This window comes from Emys orbicularis, chromosome 6 (genome assembly GCF_028017835.1).
Source record: "Emys orbicularis isolate rEmyOrb1 chromosome 6, rEmyOrb1.hap1, whole genome shotgun sequence".
NCBI lineage: Eukaryota > Metazoa > Chordata > Testudines > Emydidae > Emys > Emys orbicularis.
This window is the reverse complement of record NC_088688.1, coordinates 104,767,233-104,789,272: the sequence shown is the minus strand read 5'-3', so window position 1 is coordinate 104,789,272 and position 22,040 is coordinate 104,767,233. Positions and strand designations below refer to the sequence as shown.

Here is a 22,040-nt window from a genome sequence, read left to right as displayed (position 1 = left end):
ACAGTCAAATGGAATGGTCTGGATCTCCCCATAAAGACAACAGGGCCAGCTGTGGGTCTCATCCAGTGTCCACTGAAGTCATGAGTTGACTGTGAATGTTGGATCAGGCTCTATGTTTCAGCCTCCCACTTCACCAGTTTCCCTGCAGCTACTTTCACAAAGCAAAGTATGCACTGCTGCTCAGCTGCCCTCTGGAGAGTTTTGAAGTTAAATTAATATGATCATTTCATGCCAAAACAAAGTATGGATGTTCTCACCACCAATATCTGTTTAAAATAGCAAAGTCCATTATGTTGTTTTTATAAATGAGATGATCTTTAGCTGAAAAGCCACATTCTAAATGCCAATCATATTGAATTTTGAAATAAATTCCCTTATGTAATTATAGAAGATCTTAGATCATGCTATCTAAACTAAGAGGGAGAGATATAAAATACCATGCAGCATACCACATGAGACAGCAAGCGAGCTGACATCTTGTGTTTTGAGTATGAGTCTGGAAAAATTAAAATTGAATTTAATGAGGACCTATTTTCAAAAAGATTCTGGTGTCCACAATTTGGCAGGTGCAATTATTCCTGCATGCAAAAGCCTATATGTGCAAACATTGCTTATATACACGAAGTAGGTAAATGGATTTGTATCCAATTGGCATGCACAGCTGGGTTTTCATATACAAGCACTATTCACTTGCACATGCAACTGATTGTATGTGCAAACTGAAGGCCGGATGGTGGGACCTTTGAACATTTGGCCCACTTTTATTGATTGCCTTACAAATCCATGTTCTATGTTGTTTTTGTTTTAATTCCCACATTTCCTTAAAATATATTTTCATCAAGGTTTGTTAGCTATGTTACAGAACCAATGAGCCAAAATCTCATCAATCCAGAGTAAATCCATTGAAGTCAATGGTGCTGGGTTCATTCAGCGTACCGGCGTGCACAGTTTGGCATGCTGTATTTATTACATTTTTATGAACCTTGCGTACATACTAACTGGTACAGCAAAAATCTTTTCAGCTGAAATAGGTCCTGTGCACTATGCCCAACAGCAGCAACTAAGAAATCATAATACACTGCCCCTTTTAAATACAGGGTCAGTCACATTGCAAGGGAGCCTAGAAAACTCTTGTAATATGAGAAGGCTGTGTGGCCCACCAGATGAGTGTCTGCAGCTAAAAGGAACAAGTACATGGCTTTCTTTACAAGAACCGTTTATTTTTAACTCATATTTTTCTTTGTCAAGTATTCCACTTTTGATCCCAACCCCTCCCCTTTTACTGGCTTGTCAGTGCCACTGATAGAGAGACGCCCGCTGGGGGGTGGCAGACAGTGGCATCCTTCAGACTTTCCCACAGCTGGGCCTCCATAATGTCAACTGTGTTCCAGCCATTCAGTAACAATGGACACTATAAGGTCAGTCATAACAGAACAAGGTCACCAAGTGCCCTCCTTCCAGTTTTCCCTTCTCTTCTTAATAGTGGGTCCCCTGAAAGAGTAAGTGAGTGAGTCCTCTTAAAAAGCGGCAGGGGAAGAGAAGAAGAAAGGACATCTCCCCAGAATCCATTTGGGAGGGCAGGCCAACACCCTTGTTGCTTCGGGAAAGAAGCAGCATCACTTTTGCTGCACAGAGGAAGGGAGAAAATTACCTTAGATATGACAGAGCAATGCACCAGTGCCAGAGAAGTGTACTCTTTGTTTGTGTTTCTTAAGTAGCAAGTTTGGAAAGCATTTTGTATTAATTCATTAAAATATTTAGAATTAAGCAGGGACCGTCTTTTTATAGCGCTTAGCACAGTGGAGTCCTGGTCCATGATTCAGGCTTCTAGGGAATTATTGATTATTATTATTGTGAACACAATTGAGAAGGCAACATTTACCAGTAGTTACCACAGCATAGGCTCTGAAACACCACAGTTGCTTCTTATTTCCTAGGGTAACTGCTGCTTGGTAAATCTGCTCCATTACCTCAAGTCTGCAAGATAGACTCTGTCGCTCATACACAGAAAAGCACATCGTGTCAGCAAAGATAGGTATGTTAGGTATAGACCAATCAGAAAAACTTTGCATTTCCATGCTTGTGAGATTTTGCACTAGTCAGTAAGTAACATTCACCAATGATAACTACACAACAGTATCTGAAAGCCCATCATTATTTCCTGGTTTTAGTGTACGGAGAAACTTTGATACTATTACGAGGTTGCTGTTAGTAAATGTATTTCTAATGGCAACCCATGTATGGGTTTTTTTGTTTTCAGCTCCACCAAATTCCTATGTGCTTTTGAGGTCAGTGATTATAGTAGAGGAAACCTATCCTTCCAGACCTAGAACTCATAATGTAAAAGTTGGGTCTAGGAAGCTGGAAAAAAATATAAATTCCTGAAGTTATTTCCAGTATTTGCCTTATCAGCTGCTGAGCATGGTGAAATTATATAATAATAGATGGTATTTGTATAGCAACTCCCATTTCCAAAGGGCTCCAAGATGCTGTAACATAGTATATATATTTTTTTGGTCTGCTTGTGTATTATATATATTTAGGTATAAATGGACTAGATGATGTAATAGGTGTCTTTCATTTCTCACGTCTGGGATTCTGAATGTTGTGTGTGTTGATCAGAGGAGAGAGGAAGGGAGTGAGAGAGACATTAGAATTATACTGAGTTTTGCCCTAAGAACCGTAAGGTGTTGAAGACGTATGGCTGTGATGAGCACTTTACAGAAGTACTTGTATGATGAAATGAAACACTTGTTTCCCAGACAAATCATGATGTTTTCTGCAACCACTGGACAAGGGATGCTGCCCAATTATCTTGGACATTGCTGCTTACTTTGCCCTTTCTCTTGCTTACCATAGGTTTATTCCTGAGGCCTGGTCTGCCTGTAGTGTCACATGTGGGGTGGGCAGCCAGGTGCGGCCTGTGAAGTGTCAGGTGCTCCTGTCTTTCTCTCAGTCTGTGGCTGACCTGCCTATCGACGAATGTGAAGGTCCCAAACCTGCATCACAGCGAGCCTGTTACAGCGGCCCCTGCAGTGGGGAGGCTGCTGAATCTAACCCTGAGGAAACCGAACTGATCTATGGGGGCCTCCAGGATTTTGATGAACTCTATGACTGGGAATACGAGGGCTTTACAGAATGCTCAGAATCCTGTGGAGGAGGTGAGGGCAATTTGCTTTTTGCTCTGGTTAATTTGTTTTCCCCTTTTTCGGTATACAGTGCTTTGCAATGCACACTGTCTAAAAGACGGCTTTGCTACGTCTGTTTGAAGAATAAAAAAGGCTTCAGTGGAAAGCTATTAAGAATAAACTACATGTATTTCCCATTTGGGCCCATTGAGTATCAAATGCCATGCTCATGCTCTCAGCTGTGAATGATTAATGCAGCTAATACTGCTGTTTACATTTCATTCTTGATGACTCACATTTTTTATTCACACAAGGAAGAATAACATAAAGCAGCCTAGTGAGACGAACTAGCATCATTTTTTGTGCTTGTCTCTTGACATGGTCATATATGCACAGACATACAGAACCAAATCGTTCTGCCACTGCAGATGCATTTGCTTACTGAACTACTGGGGGCTCAGCTGGTTTCTGTAGCTTATGCTACCATCTGACGTTAACTTGGATCCCAGTGCAAAAAGAAAACACATGGCAAAAATAGCCAACCATCTGATTGCCTCAAGCTTAACAGACTTTGCATTTGGAGAGTCTAAAAGTTGAAGAAAGTCAAAGGTTCTGAATGTTATGATAATTATTTACACATTGTATAGTATTAATTTGAGTTTATGCTATCTTTTGTCCAGTTGGTTCTGAAAATTTTTCCCATTGCAATTGTTTAAAACCCTAGGCTTTCCCAGCTGCTGCCCTTTTAAAGGCAATTTTCAGGCTGCTTACAAAAGAATGCAGATAAATAATATGGCCAAAAGAATCAATTTTCTGTATTAAATAGGAATGATATTGCAGAATTGGTAAGAAGTTAGTAGTGGATTGAAGTTTAATAGTTGGCTAAATATTGATCCTCCAGCAGTCAAATACAATAGAAAAAGGTTCCAGAAGATAGAAAAGGATGCAAAGCATATCGCAAAGTGCTTATATATTGCTGGCTACAGTAGCTGGCACTTGGTTGCAGTTAACGTACAGTTTTCCAACAATTACCACCATTATTTCTTGCTCTAATTATAACTAGTTATACCAGTGCATGTTGACTAGAGGCAAATGCTGACTTTTTAATAGCAACCACTGTATTTTGAGTCTGACTGGCCAATAATGATTTGTAATGCTTGAATTTTGAACCTGGAATCTTGAATAGCTCAAGCAATGTCCCCTTGAACGGAAAAGAAACAATTTCAATACATACAGTGTATATATATGTATGCATTTTCATATAGAACATACATAACATACATAAATTATTATGACTGAAATACTTTGCTTTACCAATTTAAGATCTTTTGATTATCGACAATGGTTAGCTGGGAGATTTATTTATTTATTTATTATATGGTCAACCAAAAATATGCCAGATTAAAAAATAGATTCTAAATCAAAATTTTTGTAGCTACAGTTGCAAGACAGGTCAAGCTAATTTTATTGGTTTTGTACTCTCAGGAGATGAAACTGGATAGACATAGAAGTAACCTTTCACCTTGGAGAGGTAGCAACCAGAAGGAACTAGTTAGTAATTTCGTCTGCCGTTAGTGGCTGCATTTCCCAGAGCTGTCATCAAATATCATGTAACAATTATGCTATTCTGGTAGATATAAACATAGAAAATCCCATTTGATGGTATATTGAAAGTGAATTTAAACTTCTTAGATTCATGTCCCACTCCCGTACCCTGTTACATTTTAATTTCCGATTCATGAACTGATAGGTATTTTGAAAGAAAACAGTTTGAAGCAGGACAGCTTCATTATGGTGAAATGTTGTGTGATAAATAATATTTAGAAGTGAACCTCAATCAAGTGTCCTCTGGAAAGTGGAAGGAGCAGCCTTTTCTTATTTTTTTATTAGTACTTTCCTGCACAGTTTCTGACAGGTAATGGAAGAAGAATATTGGAGGACATAAGCAATGGTTCTTGTATTGATTTAAAACTTGTCTTCAATTACATGCATTGGCCTACCCAAAATATAGGGACAGTTTATTTTAGCCTGCTGAGACACACTTAAGTGTGAGACTGTGGGGAGAGGTGGGCAGGCAAAAGTTGTTTTGAGCCACCTTTATGTTCCCCTGATGCTGGGCCAAGCCAGAAGACTGTTTGGTTCCTGGCACGAGTTACTGCAGGCTGTACCCTATGACCCTAGCCTTCAGGAGTCAATCTGGCAGCCAGGGACTAGATGGACTCAGGGGCTCCTTAGCCACCACCCCCGTTTTCCACAACACTTATGCTGGCAGACAAGATGGCAGGTCATGTTAGAGCCACTATGGTGGTCCTGTGCCACTGGAAATCCCCTATATTCGGAGAGTCCCCCTAGTGCCAGTTGAACCAGGTTTCCAGCTCTTTTGTACTACTGTGGTAACTCACATCAGTAGGATCACACCAGTGAATTTAGCCTATAACATTTATATTGAGAAATCAGCTTTTCACGCATAGAGATAAAAACAATTAAAAAAAAAATTCCAGTTTGCAATGCGTTCCTTTGGGAGCTCTTCATTTTCATTAGAAAGATAGAGATTTTTTTATTTCCCAAGACCAAATCCAAATCCTCCCTGTGGCAGCAAAATGCAGTCAGCCTGGGAGCCAGACCTGTACAGGGCAGGCAAGAGACATCCTGCAAGGTGTTAACAATAGGGCCAGCATACTGTGCTGTGACATGTATTTGCTGTTTGCACTTGCTGATGGTGTCAGAAATCATGTCTGCTGGACTGAGTGCTAGCCATGCTCCCTGCTTGAATAATCATGACCCCTGTGTCTCTGGTGCCTGTCCCATCATATTAGGAGAGGGCGGGGGAAATGCCAGTTCAAGTTTGTGCATTATGACTAGATGTTGTATCCAGTCCACATCATGAGCACCACAATTTCCACACTGCATTTTGACTTCTTACACCCCTTCTGCCACCATATGTGTCTGTGTAGCAGGGGGAGGGTTTAACCCTAGAAGTTGTACGGTGCAACTTACAAAGTTATCATAATGCTGTTGGCTTGTAGGCATCTTAGATGGCAAATACAAGCAATAAATAATAACTGAGTCTGTTCCTATTGGAAGGTTCTGAGATTGCATCCAACACATCTTGAATGTTTGGGTACATCTGTTATGATAGTGTATATGTTGGAATATTAATTTAAACATTCTGTTGGCATTGCCAGTCAACTGTAATTGAACATGCTACTTAATATGTCCTCAGTTCATGCTAAATATTTTGATATTGACATGACTTTAGATTTGCAATGGCCTGTTGCAGCAAAATACAAATGAACTACCCCCTGAAACCTGCTGTCAGCGTTACAGCATATGGGTAGGGGATGTTTAGTAGTAAGTTTCAAACACTTCACCCTTCATTGACATAACTGTTTTGAAATAAAATCTGGAATCTCTTAAAAAGTTAGCAAGCTTTCTAATGAGTGGGATGGTATCCTTGCAGGATAGACAATAAAGCTACTGGACATACACTGAGAGACAATTTAGATGGATTGAATAAGCAAGGAGGAGATGCAAACAGGGCCTGGAAGTTTAAAAAAAATACTGTACAGTAAAGAGTAGCCTAAGAGACTGATCCTGAGAGCTGTAGAGACTCCTCAGTTGCAGGGAGGATTGGGGAGAGGGATTAGACTCAGCACCTTCAGGATTAGACCACTTGTGGATTACAAATCCAAGGCAAGCACAGTGAAAATGCTAACACTTTTATGTTGCACATAACATTAGACAGCAATTTATTTGTGAAACTCTTACATAGGGAAGCCACAACGAGGTACTGAAGCTACCAGATCAAAATAAATAGTAGAGATGGACTTTAGCTGCAAAATCTACATCTGAAAATTTGAAGGTATTTCCTATCACAGTTGTGGTCCAGGCCTATCTCTAGCCCAGGGGAGGGCAAACTTTTTGGTCTGAGGGACGCATCAGGTTTCATAAATTGTATGGAGGGCTGGTTAGGGAAGGGGGTTGTGGCCTGGCCCCCACCTCCTATCTGCACCCCCCCTGGGATCTCTGCCCCATCCACACACCCCCGTTCCCTGTCCCCTGACCGGATCCCCACCACCCCATCCAACCCCTCCTCTCATTCCTGACGGCCCCCCCGGGACACCTGCCCCATCCAACCACCCCTTCTCCCTGTCCCCTGACCGCCCCCGGAACCCCTGCCTCTGTCTACCCCCTGCCACCCTATCCAACCCCCCCTCCTTCCTGACTGCCCCCCCCGGGACCCCTGCCCCCATTCAACCCGCTGTTCCTCCCCTGACCCCTAGCCACACCCCCGCCCCCTGACCACCACCTTGAACTCCCCTGCCCTCTATCCAACCTCCCTGCCCCCTTACCACATTGCCTGGCGCACTGGTGGCTGGCAGCACTACAGCCGCGCCACCCGTCTGGAGCCGTGCCACGCCACCGCCACCATGCAGCACAGAGACCGGGTCAGGCTGGGCTCTGCAGCTGCGCTGCCCCAGGAGCTCGCAGCCCCGCCGTCCAGAGCATTGCGTCGGCGGCGGAGCAAGCGAACTGAGGCTGCGGGGGAGGGGGACAGCAGGGGAGGGGCCGGGGGCTAGCCTCCTGGGCCAGGAGCTCGGGGGCTGGGCAGGATGGTTCCGCGAGCTGTAGTTTGCTCACCTCTGCTCTAGCCAGTTGTCAGAGAGCTCTGTGAAACTCATTGATTTCATTTCATAGGAGGTGGTACAAACCATTTTCTCTGGTTTCCATCCGCATTGATTGGCAGCCCCTTCTCACCTTGATTGTTGCTTTCAAATAATACACTCTGTACGGTTAAGTCTGTACAAGGAACCACCCCAAAGAACTGCCCAGTGTCCTGAGCACAATGATGCTTTACTTTGATTAGAAAACCTTCTCTACTATTCAGACAGTAGTTGTAACACCCTTGGATGGTCTAAACAGTGTTCTCTTTAGAACATATGATAATGCATTCAGCAGAAAAGTGACCTGGTTAGAAAGTTATTGAACATTTAGAGGTAGGGAACATGTAGGGAATTTGTTTGGTTTCCCTTCATACAAATAAATCACTGACATTTGTTTTAATCTCTCAATCAGCTATTGTTTTATTTTTAAAAATCAAATAGAATAGCCTCCAAAGATGATTCTAAGTGTCCCACTAACAAAATATTGTGTTTATAAATACCATTCTCTGGGTCATCTGGTAGGGGGAAAAACCCACAATGATATTGGCTGACTTTGGGGATTTCAGTAGTGTCCCATGTGATGTAAATATTCAGTAAGAGGCGGATTTCCTTCCCTCTCCCCTTGCCCCAGCTCACTGTGGCTGCAACCTGAACACCTGGGAATGGTGTAGCTCCTGAAGTCCTGTGCACACCTGGAATGGGCATGTGCACCACTCTAGCAGCCCACTCCTGTCTATATCCCCTGCATACTATAGAGCTGTGCTTTATGGGGCTATCACCACCCCAGCCTGCAGTGTATGTTGGGAGCAGAGAACAGAGAAGCAGGGCCAATAGATCCATGAATAGGAAGATCTATGACTTTGAACAAACTGCACTCCAGTAGCACTATTATAAGTTGTTGCATATTGGTGAATAATATTGTGCTGTTGTTTTCCTAGTGGCATCAGTTTTAGCTTCAAAAATAACACAGTGTATTGCAAGTTCTGTTTATACACACAGCAATATTATTCTTGCTGCTTTCCCATAGTTACTCAAGCTTGTCCAACACTTTTTTGTGAACGTTGTCATCTTCAGGGGATTGGGGTGTTTTGGAAAACAGATTACGGTGGTGGTGGTGGACCAGTTATTAAAGGACAAGTCTAGCTAAACTTTTCCCAGTTAAGTGAAGTCATGATTATAGAAAGTGTGCTCAGATTTCCCTTGAATTACTGAGGGTTGGGTTATCCAGGTAACATATGCAAATCATCAACTTACATGAACCCTTGTATTGGACATGTTCAAGGGGCTTAAACAGTAAATTAGTTTACATGGATTTTTTTAAAATGTGGGTTTTCCTCTGGTGCTTCTCACAGCAATATCTGAGCACTTCACGTGCATTAATGAATTTAACCTCACTACATCCTTGTGAGATAGGGAAATACTAATATCCCCATTTTACACTTGGGTAAAGAGAGAGAGAGAGAGAGAGAGAGAGAGAGAAACTGTCATGCCTAAAAGCTGTGACAGGGTCAGGCCAGATGGCTATAGGAGAGTGATCCTGTTGGTATCCAGGAAGTGGGCGGGCGAAGCCTGCCCACTGCGAAAGGACCTCCCCCCAGCCTAAGGGGAGGATCCACAGGTCCGTGATACCAAATAAATATGGGGGACAACTAATGAAAAAAACAGGAACGGGAGTGAGGTCATAGGGCTAAACAAAGGGAAGTGATAGAAGGCAGACATATTAGCCCCAGGTTAAGTAGGTCCCTTTTCCCTGGGTAAGGTAACAGGGAAGGTTCCAGAACAATCAGGAACTTTCTGGAAACAATTAAGGCAGACAGGCTGATTAGAACACCTGCAGCCAATCAAGAAGCTGCTAGAATCAATTAAGGCAGGCTAATCAGGGCACCTGGGTTTAAAAAGGAGCTCACTACAGTTTGTGGTACGCGTGGGAGGAGCTGGGAGCAAGAGGCGCAAGGAGCTGAGAATGTGTGGGTGTGCTGCTGGAGGACTGAGGAGTACAAGCGTTATCAGACACCAGGAGGAAGGTCCAGTGGTGAGGATAAAGAAGGTGTTTGGAGGAGGCCATGGGGAAGTAGCCCAGGGAGTTGTAGCTGTCATGCAGCTGTTACAGGAGGCACTATAGACAGCTGCAATCCACAGGGCCCTGGGCTGGAACCCGGAGTAGAGGGCGGGCCCGGGTTGACCTGGACTGTGGGTTGCACCAGAGGGGAAAATCTTTGAGGTGAGCAAATCCGCCAATAAGCTCAGGACCCACCAAGGTAGAGGAGGAACTTTGTCACAAAGCACAGTCAGAAGCTGGCAGAACTGGGAACAGAACTTAGATCTCCTGAGTAGACCTGGGTGAAATTTTTCATCCAAAAATTTGTTTAGGTGAAAAATGCAGATTTGGTGACACCAAAATATTTTGTGAGTTTATGTAAATTTCACAAAATTGTTCATTTTGAAAAAAACCTTCAAAAATAGATATTTTGATTTTTCTGTTTGAAACAACTTGTTTCAAAATTTCCATTTTATTTTTAAAAATTGTAAAAAGTTTTTAAATGGTTGGAAGCAAAACAAAATATTATGTTTGCCCCACAATTTTTTTTAACTTTTCAATTTGCCAAAAAAAAAAAAATCATTTGCAGCCTGATCCAAAGCAAATTTCTTTTGATTCTTTGAAATGTCCAGCAAAGTCAAAAATGCTTTATTCACCAAGCTTTACTCCTGAGTTCCAGTCCATCACCTTAATCACAGGACTATACTTCCTCCTGGTTAGTTCCCACAGCTGCTCCTGCTCTGTTCCCTGCCTTCATTCCAACTCTCCAAGGTGCCTTACTCCCCTGCATGACCAGTGTCCAGATTAGATTTAGGCAGGGACGGCTCTAGCTTTTTCGCCGCCCCAAGCACGGCAGTCAGGCAGCCTTTGGCGGCATGCCTGCAGGAGGTCCCCGGTCCCGCGGATTTGGCGGCATGCCTGTGGGAGGTCCCCGGTCCCGCGGCTTTGGCGTACCCACTGCTGAATCCGCCGGACCAGCGGACCTCCCGCACGCATGCCGCCGAAGGCTGCCTGACTGCCGCCCTCGCAGGGACCTGCAGGGTGCCCCCCGCGATTTGCCGCCCCAGGCACGCGCTTGGAGCGCGGGTGCCTGGAGCCGCCGCTGGATTTAGGGGAGTGCAAGTTAGAGCTCTAGTCTCTGGATGCGGCAGTCTGACAACAGCTATTGTTCACAAATGTTGAATATTATATCACTTTTTTTTGTGCACCTAGAACAATCCTGTTGCTGCTTAAAATATAACATATAAATGGGCCATCTTTAACACCATGCCCACTCTTAATTGAATGATCACATCGCTGCCTTGGCCGGTATGCAGTATGGTTGCATTCATTGTTTCAGTGTTAGAAGGACATTTGTTTTGTGCTTCTGCTTGTTTCAGTGACACTTGTGGAAGGTGGGGGACCAAGGAATTTGTCACCTACATAAAGTTTTCTTATGAGATTGACAGCAATGGCTGATTGAAGCAAAGCTGGGGCCTCCTTTTTAGTTATTTAATTGGAACTTCATGTAGGGTGACCAGATTGCAAGTGTGAAAAATCATGACCGGGGTGGAGGGTAACAAGTGCCTATATAAGACAAAGCCCCGAATACCAGGACTGTCCCTACAAAATCAGGCCATCTGGTCACCCTACCTTCAGGTAGGTGGGGAACAGGAGGAAAGGAGAGGCAATGGTGAATGTGGCCAGAGGCGTGTTTGTTTCTGGAGAGTTACAGGAATTGTAGGTGGAGGTTTCCTGTTAAAACAAAAGGGAGTGGAGGCCTGTGATTCACCCCAGTCATTCAGGGCCAACATGCCAGGAGAGACATTCCTAGTCTTTAGGTGCTCAAGTTAGTGTCCTCATTGAGCTGCCAGTCAGCATGGAACACCTCGCCCTGCACACTACATGGCTGTAGAGCATGAGCAGCAAAACTTCACGCTAGCATGTCAATCAGCTCATCAGGTGTGGGAGCCCCTCCCTTTGCCCCCATCTGCAGGTTTGTCAGCAATGTCTGAGCTGGCTCCATTGATCGTCCTGAGTATCAAACTGTATTTTCTCATGTGCAGAGGCCCCCACAGCAATTTAGCAGGACCTCTGCAGGTGCCATGTCTGCACTTCATCACCCCTTGGGTTCTATGCACTGAGTCCTGACCGGAATGTTGTATGCAGGTGTCCAGGAGGCTGTCGTGACTTGCTTGAACAAACAGACAAGAGAGATTGCAGATGAAACTCTGTGTGTGACCAGCCGCCGTCCTCCACAGCTACTGAAAGCCTGTAATCTGGAGCCCTGCCCCCCAAGGTAGGCGGCTTATATCCTTACCTTCAGCAGCACATGCTTTCCTGTGCATGCAGGAGAGGAATAGTTATTATTTGATGCTTGAAACTAATTTGCAATGTCCCAAACTCCCACTTAAAACTGTTTTAAATGTCTATGAAACTAGTACATTTGGGGCCAGATTTGCTGGTGTGAATCTGGACTTCACTGGAATTCTATGTGTATATGAGTATAACTGAGAACAGTATCAGGGCCTGAGGTTTTTAGCCCAGTGGCACCTCATAAACTAAACGTTTTGTTTCAATCCCACATGATTCTTTTTAATTGTTGTAAAGTGAAAAGAGAGAATTTAACTGGATGAAAGTCTATGGCCTTTGTTATACAAGAGGTAAGACTAGATGACCTAATGGTCCCTACTGGCTTTAAAAAATTATTAGCTGTGTAACATGGTGATGGAAGGCTCAAGATCACGAGCTTTGCTTGAAGATTTTTCAATGGGATTTAAAGATACCACAGCAGAAACAAATCAAATATACTATCATGAGGTGATTTCAGTGTAAGCTATTTAAACAATATCCACAATACAGAAACACACAGTGTAATGTATTATAACTTTTTCAGTTTATAGTATTATTTTGCTTAGAGTCACAGAACCGTGCTAAAATGGAGGGGCATATCTCAGAAGGCTCATACATTTAAATCAGATAAGCATCCAAATGTTTGGTTGTTCGTCTGAACTTTATCCAAACTTACCTGAAGCTTTTGGATGCCCACATTGTCTGCCCTCCTTCCTCTCAATCCACTTGGCCCTCAAAAGTCCTCCAGAACCTATTCTTCCCAGTGCTTAGATACTATGGTGGAGGATGCTTTGGAAAACCCTCACCCTAACTAGCTAGCACACTTTCCCATTTCCAGGAAAAAGGCAGGGTATAATATCTCTGTCACTCATGAAGCAAAATGGCTTTTAAAAGATTCTTAGGGCTTTGTTTAGATGTGATTAGGCCTTTCCAGGTCTGTAGGTAATTATACTGTATTATGTATGTGAATGTACTATATATGTTTGTAATTATTTAGGGCCTGATTCTTTTTACATCAAAGCCGCTTTACACTTCTCTGGCAATGTAAAGGACCTTAAAATGGGTTTAAAGATAACATAAGCCCACTTTAATGCCCCTTTATATAGACGGAGTGGTATAAAAGGGGCACTGGTGCAAATGACAATCTCTTAGCCTTTACATATGCACATGTATGGTACTATATGTGTGAGTAGTATACTCAGGGGTGTATGGTTATGCTGGTATATCAGTAGATTTAGGTTTCAGAGTAGCAGCTGTGTTAGTCTGTATCCGCAAAAAGAACAGGAGTACTTGTGGCACCTTAGAGACTAACAAATTTATTTGAGCATAAGCTTTCGTGGGCTACAGCCCACTTCATCGGATGCATAGACTGGAACATATAGTAAGGAGATATATATACATACAGAGAACATGAAAAGGTGGCATCATCATAGGACCTAATCACATCAGCCACGCCATCAGGGGCTCGTTCATCTGCACATCTACCAATGTGATATATGCCATCATATGCCAGCAATGCCCCTTTGCCATGTACATTGGCCAAACCGGACAGTCTCTATGCAAAAGAATAAATGGACACAAATCTGACATCAGGAATCATAACATTCAAAAACCAGTAGGAGAACACTTCAACCTCTCTGGCCACTAAGTAACAGACTTAAAGGTGGCAATTTTGCCCCTCTCCAGACATAGCCATATCTAACTCTCCTTTGATGGAAGGTCAGGGTGGGAGTGGGAGAAAGGGAAGTATGTAGATCCAATCTGCTCATACATATGTCTCTCTTCTCATTTCCTCCGACCTCTTACTAAATGTTCTCCCCACCCTCCTTCCCTGTGCATTTCTCCAGCCTACCTCCCACCTTGCACTCTTGGCTTTGTAACTTTTTATACTGCCCCCTGGATTGGGGCAGCCTCCCACACCTCATGCACCAATCAATCTCCCTTTCTCCTTTGAAATCCCCCCTTAACACATGATTTCATGAAAGTTTCCAACACTGATCTCCTCTCTCTTGCTGTCAGCACTGCTTTGCAGTTGAACTGTCACCTGTTGTGGTATGTATAATAGGACAGATCCACAGCAGTTGTGGTAGATGTAGTGGCATAGCTCCATTGGATAAGTATATCTAGGTTAGATTGTAAGGGACTGGTTCTCTTTTGGGCTAAGGCCTCTGAACTCAATTCTGGCAATGTAAAGGGGCCTTAAGGTAGGCATTAATTACATTTACTGTGTAAATGAGAATCATGCCTTAAGTTTCTTAGGACAGGAGCCTTGTTTCCTAGACGCTTACAAAGTGCCATTACACTAATGGCATTATATAAATATAAATTACCAAGTAATATTAATAGCAACAGTCCGCAGCCTCCAAAGGGGCACACATGACATCAAAAAGGTTTGTTTGCTTTTTAATCCTATCATCCTAATGAAAGATCCTTCAGAATCTTAACTCAAGAAATCTTGATCCAGGAGTTCTGATGGCAATGTAGAGCAGGGGTAGGCAACCTATGGCACGTGTGCCAAAGGCAGCACGCGAGCTGATTTTCAGTGGCACTCACACTGCCCAGGTCCTGGCCACCAGTCCGGGGGGCTCTGCATTTTAAATTTAAATGAAGCTTCTTAAACATTTTAAAAACCTTATTTACTTTACATACAACAATAGTTTAGTTATATATTATAGACTTATAGAAAGAGACCTTCTAAAACGTTAAAATGTATGACTGGCATGTGAAACCTTAAATTAGAGTGAATAAATGAAGACTCGGCACACCACTTCTGAAAAGTTGCCGACCCCTGATCTAGAGTAAAATCCTGGCCCCACTGAAGTCAATGGGAGCATTCCTATTGACCTCACTGGGGACAGGATTTCACCTCTAGTGCTTTGAGGCCTCTGCGGCAGAGGTTCCCAAACCGAAATCCATGATTCCCAGTATTCTTGCTGATGAATTATGGGGAAAGCTGGCTCGTCTCGTGGTGCTGGCTCTTCCTCCTTGTTTCCAGCTGCTAAACTACATTAAAAGAAGCTAAAAATGTATTGAATTATTTCCTAATATGACTGTGCCATGTAAGTGACTGCTGTAATTGTGTTTATTGTGAATAAGAAGAGAGTGGACATAGCAAATGGGGTGGCAGGTGGCCCTTAAGATACTAGACTGTAGTTCACACTGTGAAAAACTCTGAGAATCCCTGCCCTATAAAATGAGAATTCCCTCCCTTTTTATTTAGGCAGTCAGGAGAAACTGCTTCAGTGGAGATTCAGCCAGCAAAGGGACAAAACATGGTTACATTTTGAGTCTAATCCACTTTAAGAACTTCCTGTTGGTTTAAGAGTGAGAACATTTGTAGGCTTAAGGGCTTTACCTCTGCTACAGACACTCTCGGGTTACCAATGGCAATCTCCATAGCTTTTCGAAGGGTTATTCCAGCCAGGCATAAGGCTTAAAAACAAGCTTTTCCAGGGCAACAACCAGCCTTATTTGTTACATACCGTATGTGCAAGAATAGTGGACAATGGAATTCTAGAAGATTTTTATGATTGGCCATTTTTTTAAGAAGACCCTCTCAAAACAGAAAATTACTTACCACAGGAGGAATTGAAAAGAATGGCTTTCGCTCTATTTGTTATTCCATCATTTTATTCCATCATTTTTCTTGGGCAGTTGAGATAGCCCGGGGAAGGGATCTTTACTGTGTGACAACTTTTTTCCCTAAGTCAGGATCAGGGGAGTAGGCTGAAGGACTGCAGACTTATGGGATTTATAAGAGCACCTAAGTGAGTTAGGCCCCTAACTCCCAATAGAATGAGGCACTTGCCCTGCTTTAGCTGCTTTTGTAAATACTACCAGGCACCTCATTTTTAGGTGCCTAAAGAACTTTGTAAATCTGGCCTGCTATCTTAGAACCTTTACACTGTGAATACATCTATTGGTGAGGAACCAAAACCAAACCACAAAACTCAAGTTTTCAAAAATTCACAGCTATATGGAGTCAACAAAAAGTTTTGTTTTGAGTTTAGACAGAAGATTTTCAGAACCCAGAGAAGTTTCACACAAAACTTGACTGGTTTTGTTTCCTTGTTCAAACCTCAAAGCAGCTGAGTGTCCCGTGGTTTTGGATTTTGTTGTGAGGAAGTTTTTTCTTCAAGAAAAATGGCAGAAGAAAAGCCCAATGACTTTTCTCTTGGATACAGCTAAACAAAACCTCCCCATAAATAATAGCTGTTGAAACAAGGAATGGTGGAATGTAGAGGACACTGGCAGTTCTTATTTTTGAACTTGGTGCCTCCATACTGTGGTTTTTGGTGTATTAGAAATTAACAGAATAGAATGGCCTGTCCTTAGACTAAGGTATCCTTATTTGTTATTTCTGAGTGCACACAACAGAGATACACCCAGGGCATAATTCTGATCACACATCAGTGAAAATCAGGTGTAACAGGAGTGCAGAATCAAGCTGTAAGCAATTGATTAGTGAAGATAGAATAGATCTATCTAGTAGTAGATTCAGAATAGCTCATCAGTTAAAAATAAAGTTTTTCCCTCCCACTGCACTGGGAGAGCGATTCTTTGAGAGAGAAAAACACACATTTCTTCTGCTTGCTATGTTTGTATTTTAAATTGTTCTAAACCTAGTCTGAAGAATTAATTTCCAGTGATGTCTTCACTCTTCTTGACAGCAAAATTGACCCATGTCTAAAAACATTTCCTTCCCCCGCCCAAAATACAAAGGCAGTCATCTTTTAATCAGATATAGTCACCCTTGGTTATAACTGCTATGGCATGAACAGCTCACGATAAACCACTGAGCACTACCAAAAGGAAGAAAGAGTGTGCCATGGCTGTGTTCTTAATTATAACTGCTCAATAGCTTGGTCACTGTGTGTTGAAAAGATTTGGTAAACGTGTGTGGAGGAGGGGAGAGAAGCAAAGCAATGAAAGCCAGATGGCTGAAAAAGAAGGAAATTCCAGGCAATTTCTGCAGCTTTGTTCTCACATACTTTCAAAACTAAACTTTTATTCCTGTGCAATAAAGAACAGCTGAATGGTACAGAACAGATAAACAGTGAAGAAAAAGCACATCGTTCCAGGAATAACACAAGGTTTTCTTTCCCACCTCTCCCTACCTCCTCTTTCTCAAAACGGTAGTTCTAATGAGAACAGAGAAGGGACTGTAAGAGCAAATTGATGGACCCAATACATGGCTGAGGTATCAAGGCACCATAAGCCAGGCTGGGCACCCGCTCAATGCTCAGTAACCACCTCCGTTTTTCTTTTTTTCCCTCTGATGCTGCCTGTTCTATTTTTGTCTAACATAGGACACATTTGAATGTATTGTTTTCTCTGCTGGATGCTGTATTTTTCCCCCCGTTTTGTTCTTTCTCACTTCCCAATTGAATTCAGACTATACAGGTGAAAACAGAATTTACTTTTTTTGTTTTGTTTGGGGACCTGGAGGTGTCAGATTGTTTGTGGGCCAAACCTACTATAAGTGAATTCCACCTAGACACTGAAATGAATTAAGCATGTATTAAGGGTCAAACCCTGAGGTACTTCCTCTGACCCATACACAGGTGCTCAGTGTGTGGGAGAGAGCATAAGAAGCCTGCCCATCCTACACAGCCAGGCTGAATTGAAGCCTCTTGGTCTGTTTCTTGAAAAACAATTGTGACTTGTGATTTCTTGTTGTGTTATCATTGGTACATTGATATGACAATACAGCGCCACTGGCAGGAAATACCAGTTCTTATTCTCATTACAGCCATTTCCCAGAAAAAGCCTAAGTTATGTCATGCATTGCCTGTCTTCACTGTCTCTCTGTGCCACTGTCTAGTAGGGCCAGGTGGTAATTAAACATTGAAACAACATACCAAGGGATGTGGTGCACCAGGGGTGCTGGAATAACTTGTAGAGTGAGGGTGCTGAGAGCCATTGAACCAACATGTAAACCCTGTATATCAGGGGTCGGCAACGTTTGGCATGCGGCTCGCCACGGTAAGCGCCCTGGCGGGCCGGGCCTGTTTATTTACCTGCTGACGCGGCAGGTTCGGCCGATCGCTGCCCCCACTGGCCGCGGTTCGCCGTCCCGGGCCAATGGGGGCGGCGAGAAGCAGCGCGGGCGAGCGATGTGCTGGCTGCGGCTTCCCGCCGCCCCCGTTGGCCTGGGACGGCGAACCGCAGCCAGTGGGGGCCGCGATCGGCCGAACCTGCCACGTCAGCAGGTAAATAAACTGGCCCGGCCCGCCAGGGTGCTTACCCTGGCGAGCCGCGTGCCAAACGTTGCCGACCCCTGCTGTATATGATGGAAACCACTTCAAGCAAGGGGGTGTGGCAGCACCCCTAATTCCAGCACCTCTGCGGTGCACTCTCCCTCATGTGAAGTCAAGATTGGCTGTCTTCTAAAACATGCTCTAGTTGAACCAGAAGTTCTGGGCATTGTGCAGGAATCACTTGGTGAGGATCTATGGCCTTTGCTATGCAGGAGGTCAAACTAACTCATCCTAATGATCCCTTTTGGCCTTAAAATCTATAAGTCTGTGACCTGGAGAACCATTTATCTTCTCTGTAATCTCTGCAAGCGTTGCCAACCCTTCTGGTTTCAAGGGTGCCATCCCCTTAAGTGGCTGTCCAAAAGATGCCAAGCGCCTGTCATCCCCAAAGCTGCTCATTTTTTAAATTTACCTTCCCAGCTATACTTGGATATATTAGTAGCTTCATAGCCATCAGTTTTGATTCAATATCAAACATGTACTCTTGTACATCTTATTCTGTAGCAGTCCCAGTACGCCTACCCAATCATGCCCAGACAGAGACTTCATTTCCAGCACTAAGATTTCTACCACAGAGTCAGGTTACACATCAATAATGCAACAACTTCCAAATTGTCTGTTTGAATAAAACAGTTTTAGAAACTCCCTTGCAATTTTTTTCCTCAATCCAACTCCTCTAGATTAATATTCATCTTTTCTTCGGCCATTTTGGTTCTTTAATAATATAGGTTTTTACCCATGGATGTTCTCCTTCACTTCAGCTCATGTTCAATTCATAGTCCAATATGTTTGTGAAATATTAGAGCACATCTTTAAATAATCTTTGAAAATGACTTCTGGGCATTCCATATTTCCCTCTTATGTCTAAGGACATCAGATTACCCTTCTCAGTCAGAGAACCAGATAGTTAGTTAGATGCCTTTCTCTGCACAGGTCTCATGGTCACAAACCTTGGCACTGACAGACATTAGTACATCCCCAAATTGGAGTATAATTTGATACTTTTCCTCATAGAATAGTTTGTGATGAGTTTGTGCTTACATGGTGGTAGGGTCTTTGTGAGCCATGTAGAGGAAAATTTCTCCTCATTTGCCTTTTCCTGGCACTGTTGTTTTCCTGGTTGCAGCCAGCTTGCTTCAGTCGATTTCCCTCCACCCCTCTCTTTTCCAGTGCCCATTTAATCAGAACCAAATACTTGCTGCCATATAATATTTTTCAATATTTGAAAGACTTGTGCTCTCCGTTTCCCATTTTCTATTTTCACTTATTCTTGGTTTCCTCTTAATTGCCTCAGTAGAAGGAATTCACATTTTTTTTACTACAAAAGGAACGATTTCCCAACCATGGCTCTAAAGAGGGAGTCTCTGCTTTCAAGCCAAAAATAAAATTGCTTAAGTCCAATACGTTGCACAACAATGGCCTTTGTTAATTTCACATTTATTGCGTTATTCTGCAAAATACCTTACATGATCTCCCAGTTGGTTTATCTGACTGTGAAACCACTATTTTAATTAAAAAAAAAAAAAAAAACAGCAGTATGCCACTGTGATGCCTAACATGAAGTAGGGTATACTAGCATTTACTCGGGGGAGGGATAGCTCAGTGGTTTGAGCATTGGCCTGCTAAACCCAGGGTTGTGAGTTCAATTCTTGAGGAGGACACTTAGGGATCAGGGGCAAAATCAGTACTTGGTCCTGCTAGTGAAGGCAGGGGGCTGGACTTGATGACCTTTCAGTTCTAGGAGATAGGATATCTCCATTATTTTATTTTATTTTTTTATTTAGCATCATGTTATCTTCCAATCACAACTCTGTTAAAGCATCTTGTTGCTGTAGTAAGTTGAGGAGTGTCTGATATTTGTGGAATCAATAAAGATTTACTAATGAAAACAGGTAGCTTCTATTAGAAGAACAAATAAAAGCAGACCCGAAATACTCTAAAGGAACTGTATAATTAATTCAGTCAGTCACATTTATTCATCAAATAAAGGGAGGAAACAGGTTGATTTTCATTTGTAATTGAATTTGGAGTGAAGTACCTTCCCACGAAAAGTTCCAGATTGATAAAAACAAAGTGCTCTGTATCCACCAGGGCCGGCTCCAGGCACCAGCTTAACAAGCAGGTGCTTGGGGCGGCCAAGGGAGAGGGGCGGCACTTGCGGCAATTTGGGGTCGGCAGGTCCCTCGCTCCCTCTAGGAGCGAAGGACCTGCCGCCGAACTGCCGCTGCCAATCGCGGCTTCTTTTTTTTTTTCCAATTGCTGCTGCCGATCGTGATCGCGGCTTTTTTTTTTTTTTTTTTTTTTTTTTTTTGCTTGGGGCAGCAGAAATGCTGGAGCCGGCCCTGGTATCCACAAAGTAGGTACAGCCTGGGAGTAGCAGGATTAGCTTCCCCACACGTGTCCATCAAACTTTCTTTTCCACTAGGGATGAGGATGCAGCTCCTCAGGCTCCATTCCCATTAAGTCCTTGGCCTCTCTGCTAACCTAAAGGTTCAACTGTAGTAGTAGATTTTTGTCATGTGCACTGTTGCCAGTAGGGACAGAACTAAGACCAACTCACTTCGTACAGACCTCTGAATAGCAGCAGACGTTAACAACTTTTGGTTATTAACATCCTTGAGAGATATTTGAACCACTTACACAGAGGTGAAGGCTTTATATTTCATTACAGTTACTTGAACCGTCTAATTCTCTAAAAGCCTGGTCTACACTACAGAGTTTTGTTGGCAGGAGTCAACTTTAGTTGCCACAGGCTTGCATGAGTCCACACCTAAATTTGTGTCCCACCCACAGGACCCCTCCCCCCCCCCATGTCCACTGACACAATAATACCACATCCCGTGGGATACACACAAATTTTGGACTGGTATAAATATGTTGGATAGGGATATGAATTTTTTTTACCGAAATAGTTATACTACTAGTACAGTGTGAACACAGTTATACTAATATAAAGGTGGCTTATGCCAATATGGCTTATTCCCCATCCCATGTGGAAATAGGCACTTTTATACAAGTGTAACTGCATCCACACATTAGCTGGGTCATACCACTTTAATTATGCCTATATAGTTAAAGCAATACAAATTTTGTGTGTAGGCAAGGCCTAAAAGGCTAATTTCAGGGCATCTGGTAGAAGTGCCTCAGCATAAGTCTACTCATGTTCATAATGATACTTCTGCTGCCATCATCCTGGATACCATTAAAGCTGCTGCTTCCAGACCCTCTGAGCAGGATTCTGATCTCATTTTAAGCGCTATATATCCATTGATTTCATCAGCTAGTTCCAGATTTATAGCGGTGTAACTGAGACTGCAATCTGGCTCTCTGCATCTGGAGCAGCTGCACACATGTGTTTCGATCTCTGTATGCCATGATGAGGAAAATCAATTTCTATTCCAAAAGACTGAAGTGGTTACTAAACAGAGTACTAGTCCGGCATGGCAGCATTATCTCAAAGGGAGAATTAAAGAGAAAACACTGGTTTTGGACATGATTTTGGAACAAGCCTCTATGCTGCATCACTACCACCATGTTGCAAAAGAGGCATCAGGATGGGGAGCTCAAATACAAGCAGAGGTTTGGTATTCCAATGCTGTAAAAATATTTTTATGATGAA

At 43.0% G+C, this 22,040-nt stretch overlaps 1 protein-coding gene across 2 annotated transcripts in view; it reads left to right on the top strand.

Moving 5' to 3' along the window:
- The window catches only part of ADAMTSL1 (ADAMTS like 1), a 688,426-nt gene that overhangs the window by 570,737 nt on the left and 95,649 nt on the right, over nt 1–22,040 (top strand). For both annotated transcript variants that reach the window (XM_065406494.1, XM_065406493.1), the window contains 2 exons: nt 2,860–3,161; nt 11,979–12,108. In XM_065406494.1, coding sequence (XP_065262566.1) covers nt 2,860–3,161; nt 11,979–12,108 — 432 coding nt within the window. The remainder of the gene's footprint in view (nt 1–2,859; nt 3,162–11,978; nt 12,109–22,040) is intronic.